Source organism: Melanostigma gelatinosum, assembly GCF_949748355.1.
Source record: "Melanostigma gelatinosum genome assembly, chromosome: 4".
NCBI lineage: Eukaryota > Metazoa > Chordata > Actinopteri > Perciformes > Zoarcidae > Melanostigma > Melanostigma gelatinosum.
In genome coordinates this window covers 8157600-8178446 of record NC_136637.1, presented here as the reverse complement: position 1 = coordinate 8178446, position 20847 = coordinate 8157600, and the positions used below count along the sequence as shown (strand labels likewise).

The 20847-nt window shown below is 43.0% G+C and overlaps 1 protein-coding gene across 1 annotated transcript in view; it reads right to left on the bottom strand.

Annotated features, from left to right (window-relative positions):
- rnf13 (ring finger protein 13) overlaps positions 1-18896 on the bottom strand; it is a 33858-nt gene extending 14962 nt beyond the window's left edge. Inside the window, exons 1-4 of the mRNA XM_079267629.1 lie at positions 18719-18896; positions 16801-17006; positions 16534-16614; positions 9043-9165 (exon numbers count right to left, since the gene is read on the bottom strand). Coding sequence (XP_079123755.1) covers positions 9043-9165; positions 16534-16614; positions 16801-16914 — 318 coding nt within the window. The 5' untranslated portion in view covers positions 16915-17006; positions 18719-18896. The remainder of the gene's footprint in view (positions 1-9042; positions 9166-16533; positions 16615-16800; positions 17007-18718) is intronic.
- Between the last annotated feature and the right edge of the window lie 1951 nt (positions 18897-20847).

Below are 20847 nucleotides of genomic sequence, written 5' to 3'. Positions count from 1 at the left end.
TACAGAACAGCGCTGTCTTTTGTCCGCTCCCTGTCACTGTAATTTTATGCACAGGCATACGTGAAGCAGCGCGTACGGCAGCCGCAGCATTGTGTTCCCATGCGTTGTCTTGTGAGGGCGTATTGTGAAGGAGGCATCAATGGCTACTGTGTGCGTCTCGAGGCAGGCGGTCTGGATACGTGACACAAACAAAAAACACCGGGTCTGGATGTGTGTGTGAGTTTTTTAAGAAAGGACAGTGAGCTAGGTGAAAGGGGGGAGGGTTTCTGTCTGTGGTTGGAATGCTGTGTTCACACTACGAGCGACAAGAGCAACAACGCTGAGTCATCGTTGACGTGTCGCTCAAGCGCTCGTTGGTGTAGTTGTGCCGTTAAATAGCACTGGGAACTAGCTAAAGGGCAATAATCAGTTCATCGAGGAAAAGGGTGCAGATGATACTAACAGTCGGGGGGGGGGGCTGTGATTGTAAAACTCATCTCAGCCAGATGTTTTAACTGATCACTTTCATCTTCTTTCCTCTTCCTTCCTCTCATATTCCGACCTGATGGTGACTGATCATCGTCACCTGAACAGAGTCAAATGGCTCGGGCACTCGTCGTCTTGTGGTCGGTAAAGTTATTCGATGGCTGCGTATCAGCCCATAAGGCCTTTGTTGTGTGATGAAGGAGACAAGAAATACGATCCATGAAGTCAAATTAGAGTAACGGATGAATCCGTTAAAACACGACACAATGGTTTGTAATTCTCACGCCGAGATTTCGCAACTCTAGACAATAATGAAGGCGGCAATTATTTTGATCTTTCGTCGAAACGATTTGCAAAGTCAACAGTTCAAATATGGCGGATTTAAATAGGTTGGTTCTGAATGCAGTTTTGAAGGGGGAGGAAGTAATGGAAACACTACTGTATTAACCTGAATGTGGTACGTGCATGTCGTGTCATTTGCATCATGTTACGCCTCGACATGTTAATCTGCCAGTTTGTTGGAAATCAGATCATGCAAATAAGAAACGACTGTAGAAACTGGCACAAGCCAAGGTCTGCTCCCCCCTGCTGCTGGTTTTCACAGTAAACGTAAAACAGGCATTTTGTCTGAAGGTTGCCTCGATGCCAGTGTGTGGTCTGCGGCCTGTCTGCCTGGGATCTGCGGAGGAATTCAACCTCTGCTGCTGGTTCAGCCTTGTGTTAACATGGGGCAAAGATAAGGACATTCAATGCATTCCTGAGACGGAGGAGAGGGAGAGAAAAAAGAAAAACATAAAAAAGGAGAGGGAGAAAGGGAACATAAGACGCGAAACCTCCGGAAAAACGTCGAAAAAAAAAGGAAGAATGCAAGTGTGTGGCTATAAACACACCAAACAGAAGCTAACTTCAAGAATGCCAAACCACCTCTTCTACCATCTGCAGACAATCGTGCTGAGCTGTAGCGCAAATATCCAAGTCAATTTAACAGCCTTCATCAAACCACTTAATTGCCATTATCCCTGTGGGACCACACACATCCTGCTGTTCTCCCTCTGCACACACCCAACTCAATTATGATGGTGTAAATATCTCAATAAAAATAGTATTTTTATTTTCCCAAAGGAAGTTTACTAATTAGCATCTGGGTACTTTGTTCGTTGCCGTGTTGACGGAGCTGCTGCCCTGTGCAGCTACAGTGGAAATACACTGCGTGCCATGTGACGGCATTACTTGGCTCCGGAAACTTCTCGCTTCCGGACGCCACATTATGTCTTCCTTTTCTGTAGCACCAGGCCTATTGGATTGAAAACAAACAGGAAAGCATAATGACCATCTGATGCTGGTTTTCTCACTACGGCACCCTGTGGTGTTTGGACTTGGCCTGCAGCACACACACACACACACACTGTAGGTTGTATTCACGATGTCGAGCTATTATGGATTTTTTAAAAGGCAGCGTGGACTCTATTTAATGTTGGCTGTTGTTTTTGGAGCCCTGCGAATGAAATTGACAAGCTCCAGAAGCGTTTTGTCAGGCACACAATTAATACGATTGTGGTATCATTGTTCTGGATAAAGATGATGCGGTTAATACTGCGTCATTACTAAGCTATCTAAAATACCTGGAAATGTCATGTCATGGTGTTTTAAAGCAGTTGTTTGCTAATCATCTTATATTGCCGTTACTTGTGTTATTGGCCTTAAAGAGGCGGGGCACCTTCCCAATAAAACGCTTTGGGAAACCCTGATCTGGAAAACTATTTTTACCCAATTTTCTGCTGAAGTTCCGTTTGTCCATACGAACCTGCTGAACTCTGATTGTGCGTTAAGTACACTGAGGCCTTACAGAGTCTACGGAGCCGTCGGCGAGAAGGTTTGCAGCTGTTTGGAGGCCAACTGTGTCTTTGTGTGGAGCGGCTTCCTGTGAACGCGTGGGACTGAATGAATGAGGAGGAAGGTGCCGCTGAGAAAAACAAACAAAACAATCGACTGGGGAAAAAAAAAAAAAAAAGAGCATTTCAAAGTAGCGTTGCACTACAGGTCACTGAACTATTGATATTTGTGTGTGTTTGTGCACGTGTGTATGTAAGCGCGTGAGACCCGATTGGTGTTGGTCACAGCTGACTGGAGCGGCCTGACTCACTGGTGCTGGACTTAACCGTTTGGATGAGTATATTCTGTTCATTAAGAAAACGATTTACTCACAAGACGAGATAAATTCAAATTTCTTGACATTATCTACCAAAATATATGATTAAAAATGGCCGCCTATGAGGGTAAATATGGCTGCACACATATCTGCCTTCCCACTCCTACACTGGTGGTGAGGACACAGTGTGCTGATAGCATCACTAATTATTGCTGCATCACCACTGTGTGTGTGTGTGTGTGTGTGTGTGTGTGTGTGTGTGTGTGTGTGTGTGTGTGTGTGTGTGTGTGTGTGTGTGTGTGTGTGTCAATAACGACTGCATCCTCACTCCTGTGTGTGCATCTCCGGCCAAATTACACATCTACTCGTCTTCTCTGCCTCTCCTCCTTTTCCACCACAGACATCTTTTCATCCACACAAATCGCCCTCTTTTTTCTCCTTCTTCCTCTCCTCTCCTCTCCTCTCTCACCAGCCCACTGGGGTCTTTCCTCCTTCACCTGTTTTCTTATGCATTGTTCTTTCCCTCTCCTGCCCCGTGGAGCTCAGGCAGTAGAAATGACCTGCACGGAGCCTCTCTGGTCTGCGTTTGCATACTTGACCAACGCTTTGTGCAAATGAGTGTGAGCAGCACAGCACACCTTTCTCACGCATTATAGCCCATGTTTCAAGTTTTAAGTAAATTATTATATGTTGACTTTCAATTCATTCTCTTAATTAGTCTGTGAAGCGTTCAGCTTTGTTCTTCGGGCATTATTATTATGTTGCTGCTCTTTTGGACTGCTGCTGGTCGGCTCCTCCACGGCTCCAATGTTAACCCTAATTCATCCTTTTTTTTCTCCTTCCTCTCCACCTGAAACTGTTCCCCCGTCATGTTTTTCTTTCTTCTTCTCCTCTCCAGAAAATTTTATGTATACAGCCCCAAAATACACCTCCTGAGTCTCCGGGGGAGAAAATTACAATACACGGAGAACGCTTGATTTGCATTAAAAGAAAGGCTGTTTTTAAGTACACCTCCATTGGTTCAGATTTCGCTAAACTGTATCAGATGCAGCTCGGCCCTGCTCTGCTCCGCTCCTCTGCGGTTTGGACAGCGGCTCCCAATCAGGTCCTCATTTCCTCCTCCCTTAACTTTCTCCCTCTAATGCTCCCCCCTATCTTCTCATTCATCCTCATGTCTCCTCACGTTCCTCTCCTCTCCCCCACTCGTTCTCTCTTCCTACTCACAACCTTTCCCCTCCCACCCTCTTTTATTTCTCCTCCCCTCTTTTCCTCTCCTTTCAGTTCCCCTCCCTCTCAAAACTCCCCGTCTTTCTCTTCCCTCCTCTCTAAATTGAACCACCTACTTCTCTCCTCTCTTTGCCCTCATTACCCTCGTTATATCCCCCCGGCTGCCAACTTCTCCTCAATTCTGCCCGGCCCCCGTTCTCTGATATTTTCTCCCGCCTTTACTCTCTCCCTTCCCCACTATCTTCCATGCCGCCCTCCCCCTTTCCTCTCCTTAGTATTTGAGAGGAATGCTGCACAGAGCAGAGCTGGGTTTTAGTTTCAAGGTCCAGACGGCTGATTAGATAACGAGTTCAATACAACTGCAAACTGCAGGCAGAGGCCATGACTACTGATAACACCGCACAGTGCAACCACGCAACTGTGTGAGGGAGACGGTATTTGCTCTAAATGTGTTGCGTATAACGATAACTATAATACACTTTAATGATGCTTCCTGCCCCAATTTGTTGTTATTCTTCATTCATTTTTCCGTGTGTTGGATTTTAAAATGTACTGCAATGCTTTATGTGGTGTAAGTTGCTTTGGACAAAAGTGTGAATGTACTTTTGTTCAATCAGCGCCGTCTGTATGACACTTATCCGGACTTCTGAAACTTTTGTTCTCGCGTCTAACTGGATAAACATGTTAAAGATATGTGTTTGGAGAAATTAGTAGTTGTGCCCATTGTGCGTATTTGCCCTCTAAGCCAAAGGGAGCAGGCTGAGCAGTTTGCTGCCACAACAAATTGCAACAGACTGAACAGCAGCTCAGAGAAACAACAGCCACCAGAATGACTGCTGACCAACACGGGCTGCAGCTAAGCAAACTCTCACCAGACGATTTTAGACTTACTCGGAAGCAGACTGGACAGATTATACTGTTCCAGGGCAAACAAGGCCCTTGTGACCGCTCCCAATTCATCCAGAACTTTTCAGACTTGTTTATAGTTTGTTGATAATATACTGCATGGCCACACCTCAAGATAAGCTGGGGAATTTAACCTGCTTCTTCCTGCTATTTTGTTTTATCCCTCACTGGATCTCAGCCAGGATATTTAAATTGGATGGATTCGCTGCCAATCAATGGCACTTTACAACCCGCCATGGACCCGGATTACGTGCCACATGCAGCAGATTTTGCTTCCCGCAGTCTATTTCCACTCAAAATGTGGGTAAACTTGAATTTGTGCTGAACAGAAAATTACAATTATAAATTAAAAGAATGCACGTTCAAATATCCACCAAAAACTGGTGTAAAATAGTGACCTTAGCCTTTATTTCCCCACCTTGATCTAACCACCGCATCTTCAACCCTGACATTTGTTTACGTTATTGAATTCCAGCTATTAAATGACAACTTCTGACTGAGATCACATGATATAGATAAGGACACTTTATTATTATTATGCTCTATAAATACCTGTGGCCAAGTACTGAGGGAGGAACAGTTGACACTTTTGGCAAATGTTTTTGAATGAGAGAATTGTTTAGTCTCATAGCATGACCTGGGTCTCAGATGGGGAACATTCCACCAGACAGACAGCCGTCACCTCCACCATCCACTGGGTGCTTTTACACAGTACTCTGGTCACTGCCAACTAAAAACAAAGCAGGGTGTGACCGATTCCTGACGTATTAATGCTCCTTTACAGTGGCTGTGCATCATCACCATGTGAATGGGGTCACTTGTAGTGATTTGACCCTTAGTTAAGTCCTACCCTCGACCCACAGACTGGCCAATCATAGCGTAGCATTAGCTAACGCCGACCAGGATCAGACAGCTGTACAGCTCTGCTATCTTTGCAGCTCGCAGCTAGTCCTGGTTTAAATGTTGCTGATGACACTCGTTACCCTGAGACGTTGGAAGGAGATGTACCTTTCTAAAACTTACCGTTCCTACGTAACAACCTGTGGAGCTAACATGAACAGAGTCCGTTAACGGATCAATAAATAGCGTTAGCACTTCTATGCTACGCTAGCCACTGAAGGTACACTGAAAGTACACACATGCTGCTTTTGCTTTGTAATACAGTGACTAAAGAAGGCTTCACAGGAACAGTGTTGTTCTTTAACTTCATTGCCATCTGTCTCGATCACCAGGTGATGTGGTGGTTCACTTTTACACTGCGATGTGTAGGCTTTAGCCTCTATCTTTACACTTTGTAACTGCTATCACTATAACGTTTCCCACGCAGAAAAGAAAAGAAACAAACTGTAATGCTACTAGAGGTCTAAAACTCCACAAGGAAAACTTTAGGGTGGCGAATGTTAGCAAACTTAAGCAAGATATTGTTGGATACCAGACATTATTGAGGCACTCCGTGGACTTTATGACCCTTCCCTATCTCTATGTTTTGGCATAGAGGGCAGCAGAGACTTAATGAGTGTTATTAAATAAGAGAAAGAGAGGAAAGAGGGCGACAACGTGGTTCCACAGAGCTCGACTTATCTCTGTACATGTTACATAACAAGGACATTATGTCTCAATGTATATAGACCTGCAGTGTGTGTGTGTGTGTTATTGGATGGCAGCACTGGGACGAATAGAGAATCTCGCTCAGACATAAAGGAGGCACAAGAGGGAGAGGGGGGGAGGAAAAGGAGATCGGGTTTCCTGTTTACTCCCCCTCCCCACCCAGGAAGGTCAAAAAGGTCACCAGGGAGCCCCCCCCCCCCAAAGAATCCCCCCCCCACACACACACACACACACACTCTGGAGGAGCTAACACTTGACGGAGGGTTAAGTGGGTGAGCGTCCGTTTTATTGCCCATTACGGCCACGGATCCATTAAAACTCTGCGATGTTGCTCACTGGATGCTAATGGCTAAATGCTAGAGAGGAGAGATGGACGGCAATGAAATAAAGCAGCGGGCATGTTGGGGGCGACACCCCTGCACCATACAGACACACACAGACGAGTGCGACGTCTCAGTCAAGATGGAATCTATTATTCCTTTGTTTCCCTGCAGCTTCTGGAGGGAACTGAGCCCGGCAGACAGAGAGGGAGGGAGGGGGAGTGTGTGTGTGTGTGTGAGAGAGGAATTCAAGGTAGACAGCTGAATACCAGCGACAAACTGTGTGTGTGTGTGTGTGTGTGTATGTGACAGAGAGGAGAGAAAAAGACAACGGTAAGAGGGAAAGGTACCTAGAGGAGGAATGGAGAGAAAATGATTGCCAATGGCAAAGAGGGAGGCAGAGGAACTGCGTGTGTGTGTGTGTGTGTGTGAGCACATATATAAGGGAGACAGAGGGGAGAAAAGCAAGGACATCAAGTAAGGAAATTTTACTTTTATTTTGATAGTTTTAGAGGTACTGACAGGAAATGCGGGGAGAGAGGTAGGAGGGGCTTTAACAAACTACTCAATATGTGATTACATAAAAATATTTTTAACCTCTAAAGGTGCAGATGTTTGGCTTTTTTATTCTTGATAGCCGACTACAACAGCAGAGCAACTTGGCCTCGATGTCACAACTGACTTTGAGGTGCTGGTGAGAAATGCATTAAAGCGTTTCTGCACCTTTTATGACACAACTGAGGGAACGAGTGATGTAAGGTTACACTGAAAAATGCCACCAGATCTCAGCAACAAGAAACTTCAACAAGTCAAAGCTGCTCCTCTGAGAGGTGCAGGAGGTTAAATGTCAAATCTGACATCGTTCAGAGAGACTGGTGCGTGTGTGTTTATATTGTGTGTCTGTGTGAAACACAGCTATGTGGAGTAGAGTCTGGTTACAAGCCAGCAAAGGGAACACCTCACTGCCCTGTCCGTCAACGTGTGTGTGCCGTATGCAGTAAGACCTTCTTAGGCTATAAGAGCAAGAGGGAAAGACCAACAGAGAGAGAGAGAGAGAGAGAGAGAGAGAGCCAAGAAAATAGATCAAAAAAATTGATGGGAAATGTGAGAGTGAATGAATGGGGGGGGAGCAGCCAAGAAGGTACAGAGTGAAAAGGTAAGACTGAAAAGTATATATATATATATGAGAGAGAGAGAGAGAGAGAGAGAGAGAGAGAGAGAGAGAGAGAGAGAGAGAGAGAGAGAGAGAGAGAGAGAGAGAGAGAGAGAGAGAGAGAGAGAGAGAGAGAGAGAGAGAGGCTGCATGCTTTCCTCGCTTTCACCCCATTACTCATCCATGCTCTCACTCTCTAACCCCGGCTCTCTACTCTCCCCTCTCTAACTCACTCTTTCCTTTTCTACACTTCTGTTTTTGACTCTGAATCCATGAAAAACTGGAGGTTTACGAAGCATTTAAGAACCAATCTACCACACCGTGTTTCTGCATTTGGACTTTCCTTTACTGCAAAAGTGAGAAGAAGAAAAAATGTGGCCAAACAAAAAACTGGAAAACTCAGAGTCATAAGTCTGGCACAAATCATCCTCGGGAATCAGCAGAGGGTGCGTTAATAATAATAAAACTGTAATTCACTTGCTCAGAGCACAAATGTGAAGTTTTTAGGAGGAAACATAATGTCTTCACTACTGAGGTATGTCTGCAGGTCGTGAAAAAAGTAGAGATGTTCAGTAAATGTCTTGAAATCTGTAAAAAAAATAAATTAAGATATGTATCATCAAGGAGAAATATTTATGTGTGCTTTTTTACTTTGTTGTCATCTTTAAATTGTAATTCCTCCTGGCGGTTACTTGCAGAGGCATTGAAGCCGGTGGAGAAAATTTGAATGCAAATTAACAATTGATGCGACATGTTTCCTTCAAAACTGCCACTGACCCAGTTCAACAGAAAACCCTGTGTTAATCCAGAGCCACTGTGCTGGACTTTGCATGAGTTAGTTCGGTTTTAACGAAGGTTAGATGATTTGTTCGACTGCTTTTTCAAATGGCAGGTCAGATAAACAGACACCATCATTTGTACTCTATTTGCTCCGTGTCTCTTCTCTGGCGTTGAACAAGGCGACGCTCCCAAAATACACAACTTATGATGCCTTCACCACCCTCTGTGCCCTGCACGTGGCCGGCATTGGCGTTGATTAAGGGGGTGACGTGGTTTCGTTAGGAAGGACTTACATCTCTGACAATAACTCCACACACACATACACAGACAAACACACACACACACACACACACACACACACACACACACACACACACACACACACACACACACACACACACACACACACACACACACACACACACACACTGTACCTTGATGTCAAAGTTGCATTCGTAGCGCTTGATGAGGACGATGAAGACCCCCGTCATGTTGTCCCTTGGAGGGGGCTCGATGGGCTCACACCCATTTTCTGGCCGTGCCCCAATCAGGAAGCCCTGTGGGGATGACATCATCACACATGAATGGTTTAAATCCAAGTTACCCTGGAAGTCAAAGAAGCGTCAATCGAGAGTGATATTCCAAAATAATATATCTATTATCCATAGAAAGCATTATATAGCCCCACAAATCAACGATACGACACATTTGAAATGCATTATGCTACTAGAATAAAGAGCAGTCACTATAAATCACTGTAGCTCAATGTGATAAATGACAGTGGCTTCATGGCAACATGAACAGCAACAGTTACATCCCAGTATCCAGTGTGAGCTCCATGACCCAAAGTCTGGGCAGCGCCATCTTTGTTCAACCCTCCCGCTCCTTCCAGATTACCAACATCCATCAAAACAATCTTTTCATTTCTTTTTTTATTAAAATGCTGAGACGCGGCCTGCTGCAGCCCCAGATGTAACACTGGCAAAGCAAACATAAATTGAACATGGTAATGTATGCATAATTAAGACATAACTTTCCACTGGAGTGAAGATTTTCACTGGCACACAAAAACAATGTGTGTGTAAGCCGCATGGCTCTATATGTCCATAAAAACCAGTGTGTTTTTGCATGTTTCATGGAGTCCAACAGCTTTCAACAGCTGGTGTTCTCAGTTTGGACCTTGTCTTTCCCATCTCTCTGTCTCCCTCTTCCTGCCTTCGTCCCATTTCCAACAACAGCTTTTGAAGTGACTGATGAGACGGCGATAGTAAGAAGAGAGCGAGAGGCTGACAGAGTGATAAAGGGAAGGAGAACAAAGGCGGAAAACAGGAAAAAGATACAAACATGGAGGCAAAGGCAATGAGAGACCCACTGAAATGCAGACAAAAGAGCAGAGCCCCAAAAAAAAGGCAGATGGAGAAAGACAAAAATAGAAGGGTGAAGACAAAACGAGGCAGATAGTGAGAAAAGAGAGCATAAACAGAGAAGAGATGATGAAAGGAAAATACACAGGAGACGAGGAGGGAGGGACCTGATGTGATATGCATTTCTAAACCTCTGCTGCTCTTATGCAAGTGTAACTCACACCAGTGTGTGTGTGCGCGTGTCAGCGGCAGGGTGGTAGACAGGAAGTGTGGACTGCTGTGGGACTCTGGGACTCTGCCAGCCACTTTCAACTCTCTCTATCTTAAAGCCAACAGACAAAAAAATGCCCGTATATCAAGGAGAGTCAGCACTCTCTCTCTCATACACACACACACACACACACACACACACACACACACACAGGGTTGGTGTCTGCTAGCAGCGAACTGATTCTGCATGAGTGCATCCTCCCAGCTGCCACACAGACGACCAAAACAGCAGCTGAGCCACATATGGAAAATGGCCACAATGACACATCACACATTTGCTGACAATTCGAGCCAAGCCGCATGACAAAAGAGACAAAGTTGCTGACTGGCTGCACCGCCCTGGTTTTAGCCCAACATTAATAAGAGCTGACGTACGAAAGGTCAAATTCGGGGATCAGGGAGCGCAAACATGAGGGAATCACCAATCACCGTCACCTCTGGGTGCCGCCTCCAGTGCAGCCCCGCCTTGCAGTCAAATGACATCACTGTGCCACTGCCTCACATTCCTTCTAACAGATTTTGAAACCACTGCAAGGGCGCCCTCTGTTGGGTAGAAAAACATCTATTAAAAAAAAAAGAAAACTGCAGTGAGGAGAGGGCAGTGGAAAAACAGGAAATAACTGAGGAAGGAGGGGAAATCCTGAAACCCTTGACTGAAAGGAGATGTAGATAAATTGCTGTCTGCGCAACTTTTAACACCACAAGACTGTAATACCACCTTAAACTGATGATACATTCCCACTGCTCTGTCAAGACTCCAGGCTGGGTGTCATGGGGCTTTTTTGTGTGTGACAATATTTCTATTTCAATCATAATGTAGTGCTGCCTTTACGGCGAATATGAGGTTCTGCTGTCTGCATAAGCCAGGATGAATTGTACGTATGTTGGAAAACCAACATCATTTCGGCAAAATTCTTGTCCATCGATTGTTAAATAAAGACACAGTTGGAAAAAAGACAAACTGCCTCCCTGAGAATGTAATGATACCAGACTAAATTCTCCATCAGTTAGAAAAAGCTTAATGTTTGAAAGGAACATGTGGAAATCAGAAAATCAAAACACTGAAGTAAGACGCTTATTGCTGCTTCTTTCGGGTCTTAAAAGCTTGACTGCAACCGGACGTAATGATAATCATCTGCCGCGAGTTTTGAGGAGACAACCGTGTGAATTCAGTGAAAGATTCCCTTCACCACATACATATATTGTTGTTTTCATTGAGAACTAGAAATGAAACAGTCGCAATCAACAATCCAGAGGATCTGCTGTTTCACTGATACAATGCAAAGTGCTGACAGACTAAGAGGGATTATCTGTTGTTGCAGAATCCAAGCAGGAAGAGGGGATTTCTCGGGTGGACTATTCCAAATTATTGCACAGTGACCACACGTAATCCCGCCACTAACAATCGGGATTGTTTGCAGATTTGCTCTGGGGTAAGAAAAAAAACAGAGGGATTAATAACTCGCTCTAGCCTGACTGGGGCTTCCTGTAAGGAGATTATAGCTTGTGTGACTCCACAATCACATTCATTGATGTTCAGACCCCCCCCCCCCCCAGCAGTTTAAAGGTGAAAATAATGTGGGTTTGTTTCTGGGTCACATTCTAAGCTAACGAGACAATGTGGGTTTGCCTGATAGTCCCTCAAAAGAACAAGTGAACGACAGAGTATAAAGCTTTAAGTTCATCATTGTAAACGTACAGTGAGTCATCTGGACACTGACGGAAACTATCTGCTGTAAAACATCTACGATCAGTTCATTACCATACATTTCACCAGAAGCAGGCGCAAGAGAAGTGACTCATTCTGGAGCATCAAACTCATTCGTGCTTCATCTCCATGACAAACCATTGATGAACGGGAGAGCAAAATAAACCCCTCACATCTTCCTTTCAGAGTCAAGTTTGCGTGTTTGACACGGGCGATGCGAGCTTGTTTAAGCCGACAACTGGCTTAATTATTATATAAACCAAAAAGGACGAACAATGTTTGTGATTACACATTTGGCCTCGAGCCAAACAGAGGTGGTTCTCAATGTGGAGTCCAGGGCACCTTCAGCTTCATTTTCGCCGTGCTTCTCCTGTCGCAGCGTTGCCAACACAAATGCGTTAAAATACATCAAAACGTGCGGCCTGATGGGGAATCACGTGCTCTGACGTTTCTCAGAGATTCACCCAGCCGGTTTCCCGAAAATCGCGAAAGACTGAGAGAAATTTCCACATACACACACATGGGATTTTGCAGAGCTAAAAAACGTTGGACCCATATTGACGAGCCATACTTTAATGTAAAAAATGTATTTGAAGTTTAAAATGTGAACAACACTCTGGCCTTTATTAGGCAAAATGGGCATTTTGACAGCTAGCAGTTTTCATGTAATCACAGCTTAAGTTTCAGGAACATTTTGGGACCATTTCAGATTTTATAATGGGTGTGTATTGCGTGGAATGTTCAGATCTATAACTGTGACATCACCGCCAGAGTGGAGAGGAGCATGAGAAATATTCTGCAATTTTTCTAAACAACTTGGTCTTATTGCCATAGTTTTCACTCTTCATCAACCATTTTAGGTCAACATGTAGGAGATTTTGTGTTGGTTATAGACATGCGTCACTGGAATCCAACAGATTTACACGTTTGGTTCAGGGAGCCTGAAAGCGACAGGAACTCCAACCAGCTGCTCCATTTGACTCAATGTTAATTCTGACCACAAATCTCTCAAAGAAAGCAGACGGTAGCAGTTTTCTAACCTGCTCTAAAGCTCACCTTTTTAACACCACGAACATAAAAACCACATCAGCGCGTTCGGCAGTCTTATCTCTTGACGATCTCAATATGTTGTTGATTGGACTCATGGTTTTGGTATAAGGGGCAGGGGTTTGATAGGTTTGTTGAAAATCACTGTCTACTACGAACCTTTCTTAATTAGTCTGTAGAAACTATATAGTTGTACATATACTGTATACAACGTCATAGAAACTATGTGTTTCTATGAAGCAATAGCTGCTCTCAAGTTCAAGACTGTCCATCACAAATACAAGATTCAATCAAAGAGTATGAATGTCAAATGCAGAAATGAGAGAAGCGATATCTCAATGGAACCTCAATGATACGACTGGTAATATCGGCGTGTATAGATATATATATATATATATATATTGCAACGTCTTCGGGCAGTAGCAGCCACACTGTGAAAATTAGTTTTGTTACTTGTGACTTGAAATGAGTGAACACAGTGGCTTACACACAGAGAAGACAGCCATTAACTCACGATCACAACTTCGGGCAATTCCTCAGTCTTACGTTCACCTAACCTGCATGAGGCAGGAAACCGGAGCAACGGGAGGAAACACACTCAAGCACAGTGGAAACAAGCATAAATACTTGATATGTATAATCATCCACTCATAGTTTGCAGCCTCCTCGTGTGCAATGTTTCCATATTTTGCTCAACGTGTGATACTCGAGTGTTTCCTGCCACCTCTGTATACACCCACAGCCCACAACTTCAATCAAATGTAGCTAGATTTCAATTAGAGGAAATAACTGTGGAGAGGTTAGTGCAAAAATGGGTATTTCTCAACTGATAGGAGGAAGTCCATTCTGCTGACTCAGCCATTCAGAAATATATTGAAGCAGTATTAGAAGTAAGTAAATGTGATTTCTGGACAAGCCCTCACAGAAATACATTTATACATTCTATATTTTTCACTTTTACACAGTTTACGGGGTGCGCTTCAGAGACTTTTCCAGCTTTGCTGCTGCACAATCCAAAAACATAGACTTTCCAAAGGAAACTCGAGCATTTATTCTCAGACTACAGACCAGTCTATAATTGTGGAAGTGGACACGTGAATGGGATAAAAACAAAAAGCCTGAAAGCCACGTGGTGCGTCGAGAACTTGCTGCGAAAAGGGAACATAGTTATTTAAAGACTGGTATCGATTCTTCGCCAGAGTCCCATCTGAACAAAGGTTGACAATGCTGAACCGTGTCTAGTTTGTAGCCAGATCCTCTGCAATGACTCTCTCTTATAACCTTCACACATTGCATCTACTGTAATGAGGCAATATATAACTGGCCTTATATGATCTAATGAAATATTATTAGATACTGTTAGCTGTGGTGTATGTCTCTGCAGCAATGTTACAAAAACTATTTCCTTTACTTAAAGTGGAAAGTGACAAAGAATTACTGTGATAGTTTTGAGGTACTTTTGCTTTTCTTTCCCACTTCATACTACCTTATACTTCTCCACAAGTTATATACTTCAAGTTTGAGTGGGACATCGTCTAAAATCTAAGACACAGGGCGTTAAGTTGAATTTCAAACTGACAAGTTTTGTTTTGCGTCATTTGAACTCCACCGTGATCTCCAGATTCAAGCTACGGTTCTCATATGTGCACCTCAGACATTAAACAAAGCACAACTGTTGCACACTGTAGGTGTACACAGGCCTTGCAGAGGCCTCGCTTTGAGACTGTAAACAGCCCCGGTTGTGTAAGAGGAAACAGGGAGGGCTCTGTTTGAAGCCTCGTTCCCTGTAGGGAAACGTCTGGAAGTAAACAGGCTTGTGCTGCCTTGTGATGCCAGAGGTTTCACAAAAAGAGGACATTTATGTATTCCTGTGAGTTCCTAAAACTCAAAAGGCTCTACAGGGGATGGAATTTTCCACTTTTTCTGTGAATTTGTGACAGGTCCCCATGAAGTATCATCACTGTTTGACAGACACTGCAAATTCTTCCGCTTGTCCAGTACGGAAGATGGGAAGTTCTTCTCCATTCCCTCCTGTGATGATATGGATGATAATGCGGGCATACTCTTCCATTACGATCCTGCTGAGTGCAGCTGTAAATCACAGCTGAAACTCTGTCTCTGCACCGAGCTCCCTTCAGACAGGTACTTTGTAATGGACCTGCATGGCACCCGGCCTCACTGCCCCGGCCAGACAGCAGCGGTGGAAAATAAGACGCAGTAGATTAGATGAGAATTTAAGACAGAGAGCGGGTGACACGGACACATGTCATTTCTCGGCTTTCGTAACACCGAATCTTACATAATGTGCTCAAAACACACACCGCGCGGGCAATATGACAGTGTGCCATAATCCCTGCTGTTTGCCGGGTGACACTTCATTCACAACAGCCTACCTATGGGGAGGCCCATGTCCACAAACATGGATACAGATACATGTAATACACTAGGGATGGGAGAAAATTCAACCAATTTCTTACATTTTTGAAGCTCAGCTAACCTGTTGAAGAGTTAACTGGCCATTCTCAACAAAAGTGCTTATTCTAAAATTCTAAAACTCCATTGCGGTCACTTCCCCTGACTTTCTTTTGAAATAAGACAGTCGCAAACAGGAAATAGAAACACTCTAAGGATGTGTTCAAACTTCCTGTTGTGAGACCAATGCTACCAATCATCTCAACCAGACGCTTGATTTCTAAAATACACCACAGGATCACAACTCATGTGACACACAAAGCCAAAATGATGCTGCCACGATGGTATAACGATGCTGAACATAGCATCAATGAATTCAGATAAGTGGCAGTAATTTCAAGTGTGCAAATACTGTACTTAACCTGCACGTACGCACAGACACAAAACAAGGCATCGGCCTTTGAACAACAACTGGGCTCTTGACTGTGGGAAGCGTCACAATGGTCAGTTTCGAAAGCAGACATGAGTCAACCCTTCTGTTTGTGGGCTTTGTGGATCAAGCAGTGTGCGTGTTGCTGGGTGGGGGGGGGGGCTGCATACAGGAACCTCACAACAACGCACAGTGATCACAATCCTCAACACAGAGAGCACTAATGTTTAGGAACTGTTTCATTTTAATGCTATTACACTTTGATACAGCTTCATTAAAGTCCAACCAGAGTGTACTACGGTGTAACACTTTCTGCAGTGTGTGTGCTCCTCCCTCATGTTGACGTGTAGCTGGCTGCTGCTACAAATACGTTGCCATTTGTATTTACTTGAAATCGATTTTTGGATGTTTTCCAAAAATTTACCCTGATTTCTGCCGCTTTCTGATGCAAACTAGAAAGATGCACTTATTGCTAATGCTAACCATAACAATAATGTTATTTTGCTCACTGCCTGGTACAGATGTCATCAAGCCAAAATTACATTTCTTTTTTGTTTTCATGGTTAAACATTAATTCAGTGGAGCAGAGCTGTAAAGTGGAAACATGCTGAAATAAAAATCAAATCAGAGATCGTAAACACCTTGGAATGACTCATCTTTGTCACACAAACACCTCGGACCCTTCTGGACTCACCTTCAGTCCATCGCTGGGTAGCCGATAGCCAAACCGTGCAGGCAGATCATCAAAGTTATCTGTTTTGTTGTCAAATGAGTACTGAAAGACAGAAAAAAAAGGTTGAATTCTTTATTCAAGTTCTAATATCATGAAATCACATTGGTATTGTTAATCTGGATGGGAGGTGTGTTTCTGTGTGTGTGTGTGTGTGTAACTGTCTTACACGGCCATATTATTGTTGCACTCTTCTATGTTTAGTCCCTACATGCAATTAGAACTACTCACAGCAGCGATGTCGGCCTCCACGGGCAGCAGGTTGAGGAAGGCGAAGAGCTGAATGGTGAAGATGGTGTAGATCTGTGTGGCCGACAGCATTAGCATTCCCATAGACAGCAGCATCTTGGCATCACGTTACAACCCCCAGCACAGACAAATGACCACGCACACAGGCCTGCAGCAGAACCGCTTCACACTGTCTGTTGTTGTCACACCTAGAAAAGACACAAATGATGTGTTTATAAAGCCTTAACTCACGTACGCCGATGAAATAGTGTTGACGTTTCATGATTTGAATACACAAATTTAAAATGCATGCAGGTGTGATGTTGTTTGGGTGTCTGTCATTGTTGGCTGTTCCAATCCTCCGTCTGGTCTTTCCATTATCTCACTCATCATGTGTAGTACGCCCTTTTGGGCTTTAATGTGTTGTAGTGTAATTTATTGGTAGTTCACCTTGCAGAACAAGTGCTTCTCACGTGTCCTACTTCAGCCATTTAGACTGAAGTGAGCGTCAGGCCTAACATCGCAGCATAAGAGGTACGAGTTCACAAAGTGGAGGGCAGCATGTGATCAGGTCAGGAGAAACCAACAGCTAAGCTTTAGACTACTCAGCTGCGTTATCATGCTGCAAAGGAAAGTAGTGGTTCAGGATTATATGGTTTGTATGGTGTACATTTGGTAGAAAACAAAGAAGTTTCCTAATTAAATGAATACACCATAGCTGTGAAATGTCACCATTTGTCTAGTTTATACAATGTATTGTAGCCGTAAAGCTTTGAACAGATTCAATTACAATTGTGAAAGAACATAACAGAAGTCATCAGATGGGAATGCCAGCTTTAGTAGCACCTGTCCTCCTTTATTAAACTAAACACGATACGGTATCTAAGCATCTGGAATCACTAGAGGTACCCTGTACGATCCTGTCACCTCAAACTGAATACCGGTAAGTTGTTTTTTAAATATCTTTTAGAAATCCCAGTTTACCCATTCAAAAGCTAATTGTCAAATGAAAATACTTTTACTGTTTTATAGCCAAAATTGATGATTAACAAATAACTGTGACCAAAAGTGATAAGCCCATCGCTATATCTATTTAAAAATATATTTTCTTATGCGTACAGGGAAGTCAAATTTTAACCGATTTCTGAAAGATCACCAATAAATGACATCATCCCAATATTCATATGTTACCTGTGCTAAAAAATGTAACTCTTGATCATTCAAGAACTGTAGAGAGACAAAAGTTTTTGAGGAACTGTAATGTAACAGGAATGTCTGTTTTTGGATATATTACAAGTAAGTTACTTGCAAATTTGTGGCAGTTGACACATTTTTGTTTTGTCCTATAGTATACATCATCACATCGCCCAACACTAATGTCAGTGTACAGACATGTCATGAACACGTTATAAAATGACTTGCATGGGGCTACTTTGGTTCATTTTCGACGGAAACAGTAGCTCACATCTCTTTCTTCTTAAATGATCAAATAACAGAGAACCGATGGGGAAGTGAAAGCAAAGATGACCAAACATGACAGCAATCACATTTGATCGACACAATGAGGTTATGATTACACGGCTACATTCACAAAGCCAGTGTGAGAAGGATAAAACAGTTAATGGCAAAACCAACTACCAAATATTGTCACCAATCGTCGGACGTTGACTCTTAACTTTCAAACCGTCAATCTCAGTGGCTAAATGTTGGGTTGCGGTTTCCACACCAAACTGTTTTAACACGTACAGCCAGTCGCGTCAAAGTCATGCATTCACAGATAGCTGCAGTTCTTCAGAGTATAGTTATAAACCTAAATAAACCAATGACCTGGTGTGGACAACCTTTAGCGAGCTGCATAAACAGAGCGCCCTGTAGCATGATGCTAATACAGATAGCTAGTCAGTTTGTCGCGGGTGTTTACCTTGATTTCTGCCTGGAGGTTTATCTTATCCAGGGATTTAGCTACTGTCGGGGACATCGCTGTCCTTCGCTGCGCGTCGTGCCGAGGAACATTTACAACAGCGAATAGTTTGGATGGACTTCATCCCGTTTGAACGACGGGTCGGAGAATGTGAACATAAACGTTACAGTGTAATCCCCTCGGCTCGCTTCTTCAACTTCCGCCACATGCACCGATCTACATTCAGCTTCTGATTGGACGAATCGTTTGTCAATTATTTGACTCCGGAAGTGACTCCAGACGTAAACATATCCACGTGACGGCACACGAAAACATTTGCTGCCTTTTACAGTTACATGAACGGCCTGAACCGAGCAGCAAGTCTATATTTAAAGCTTTATTACAACTGCACCAGGGCAGTACAATATGCATGGAGTTCATGTAGAAACTGTATATTTTATCTGGAAAACAGTATATATTCTGTTTCGTCAGCACAAATGGTGTCATCCTCCACCCTAAAAAGAAAAATCTTGAAAACAGATCACACTTTTAAATCTCTAGCACCCTCTATAGTAAACGGAGCTCATCTTCTTTTTAGGGTATCTGTTGTGTATGATAAGTGTTGTTAAATGGTTGCAAACAAGAGGTGGAAAATATGTTTTTATTTATTGTGAGTGCTATTACAACTGTGGGGTTCTGCCTGCAACAATACTTGTGTATAGAATAGTTACTTTGTAAAATAAAGTGCAACTATAATCTGATGAATTTGTACAAGTTCTCAAAATTACAGAATTTGGATATCTACATTTCTATATCTATATTTTATTTGTGTTCTGATTTGTGCATTAAAAACAGAAAGCATCATAACTGGCATGTCTTGAACCTTAAGAAACCAAGTCACTCTTTGCTCCAAGCCAAGATTTAACACAAAAACTTTGTGGACAGTGTCAGACTTTAAAAGGTCAAATGCAAAGTAGCTGTACCCTGTAAAACTTGTAGAAAACATTTTAAGCTGTAATGTGCAACGAGTGGGTAGTCCCTTTGTTTCCCACAAAAAGGCAGCGCGAAGAGCTGACGTCAGACTCGTCCCACATAAAACTATTTACTAATCAAGTTGTGTGAGATATAAAAATGGTATAATAACATGTTAAATAAAGTGTTTCAGTTTACGCGTGAGATTTATTTTCTAAGATTCTCTTAAACCTTTAATCTTGTGAAAGTCCTCTCTGCAAATATGTTCACGTACTGCAGTTGAGTAGAATAGAATAGAATAGAAACAACAGCCCACTCAACAAATGTCTACTGCATACAGTGTTAGAACAAAATCAATAACTAGAATCAAAATGCTGTGTTCTGTTTTGAATGGTTAAAACCTTTTTGAGTCAGTTCGATATGCTGATATACAACATCACCTGTATCGCTGTGTAGATTACCTCAGATAATAAGTCTGTTACTGCACCTGAACTTCCAGACACATGTGGCGAGGCCATATTGCTGCTGTAAAAAAATGAGGCAGATCAGGTGTACAGATGAGACCAAATCACCAATAAATGGCAATTATCGTGTGCAACACAACATTTTATTACATTTCTCAAATGCTGAGATAGATAGGCCAGTATAATATAATCGTTTTTTATATTAAATAGCACGTGTTTAAGTACACGTCAGAGAGCGAGTTAACTTTGCATATTTATAATGTGTGCTTATATGGCCAATCCCTTTGGTGTTGTTTCTCTATACAGCCACCAACATCTTTTTAATCGATTTTATCTGCCTTTCTTGCACTTTGAGATTTTCCTGTTCAACATTATTTGATGGTTCAGTCTGAGAGTTGAGAAAAAATGTACCACCTATCAAAGCAACCCTTTTAAAACCCAAATGGATTGACTTTAAAAACATCACATCACCAAGCCACAAAGATATGTCAACTTCTGTACACCTGGAATTTTAGACACTTTTTGAAAGCAACTATTGCTTTGTCTTTTGTTGATTTATTAAATTCCACTTATAAAGTGGTGTGTCCTCCACAAACCCAACCCACCCAACTCCTGGCCCCCTCCCCACAGTGACTTTGCCTCTGACAAACTCACCACACACTCCTCTGGTCGACCGGAGCACAACAGAGGAGCCAAACGACGGTTGTCCGAACC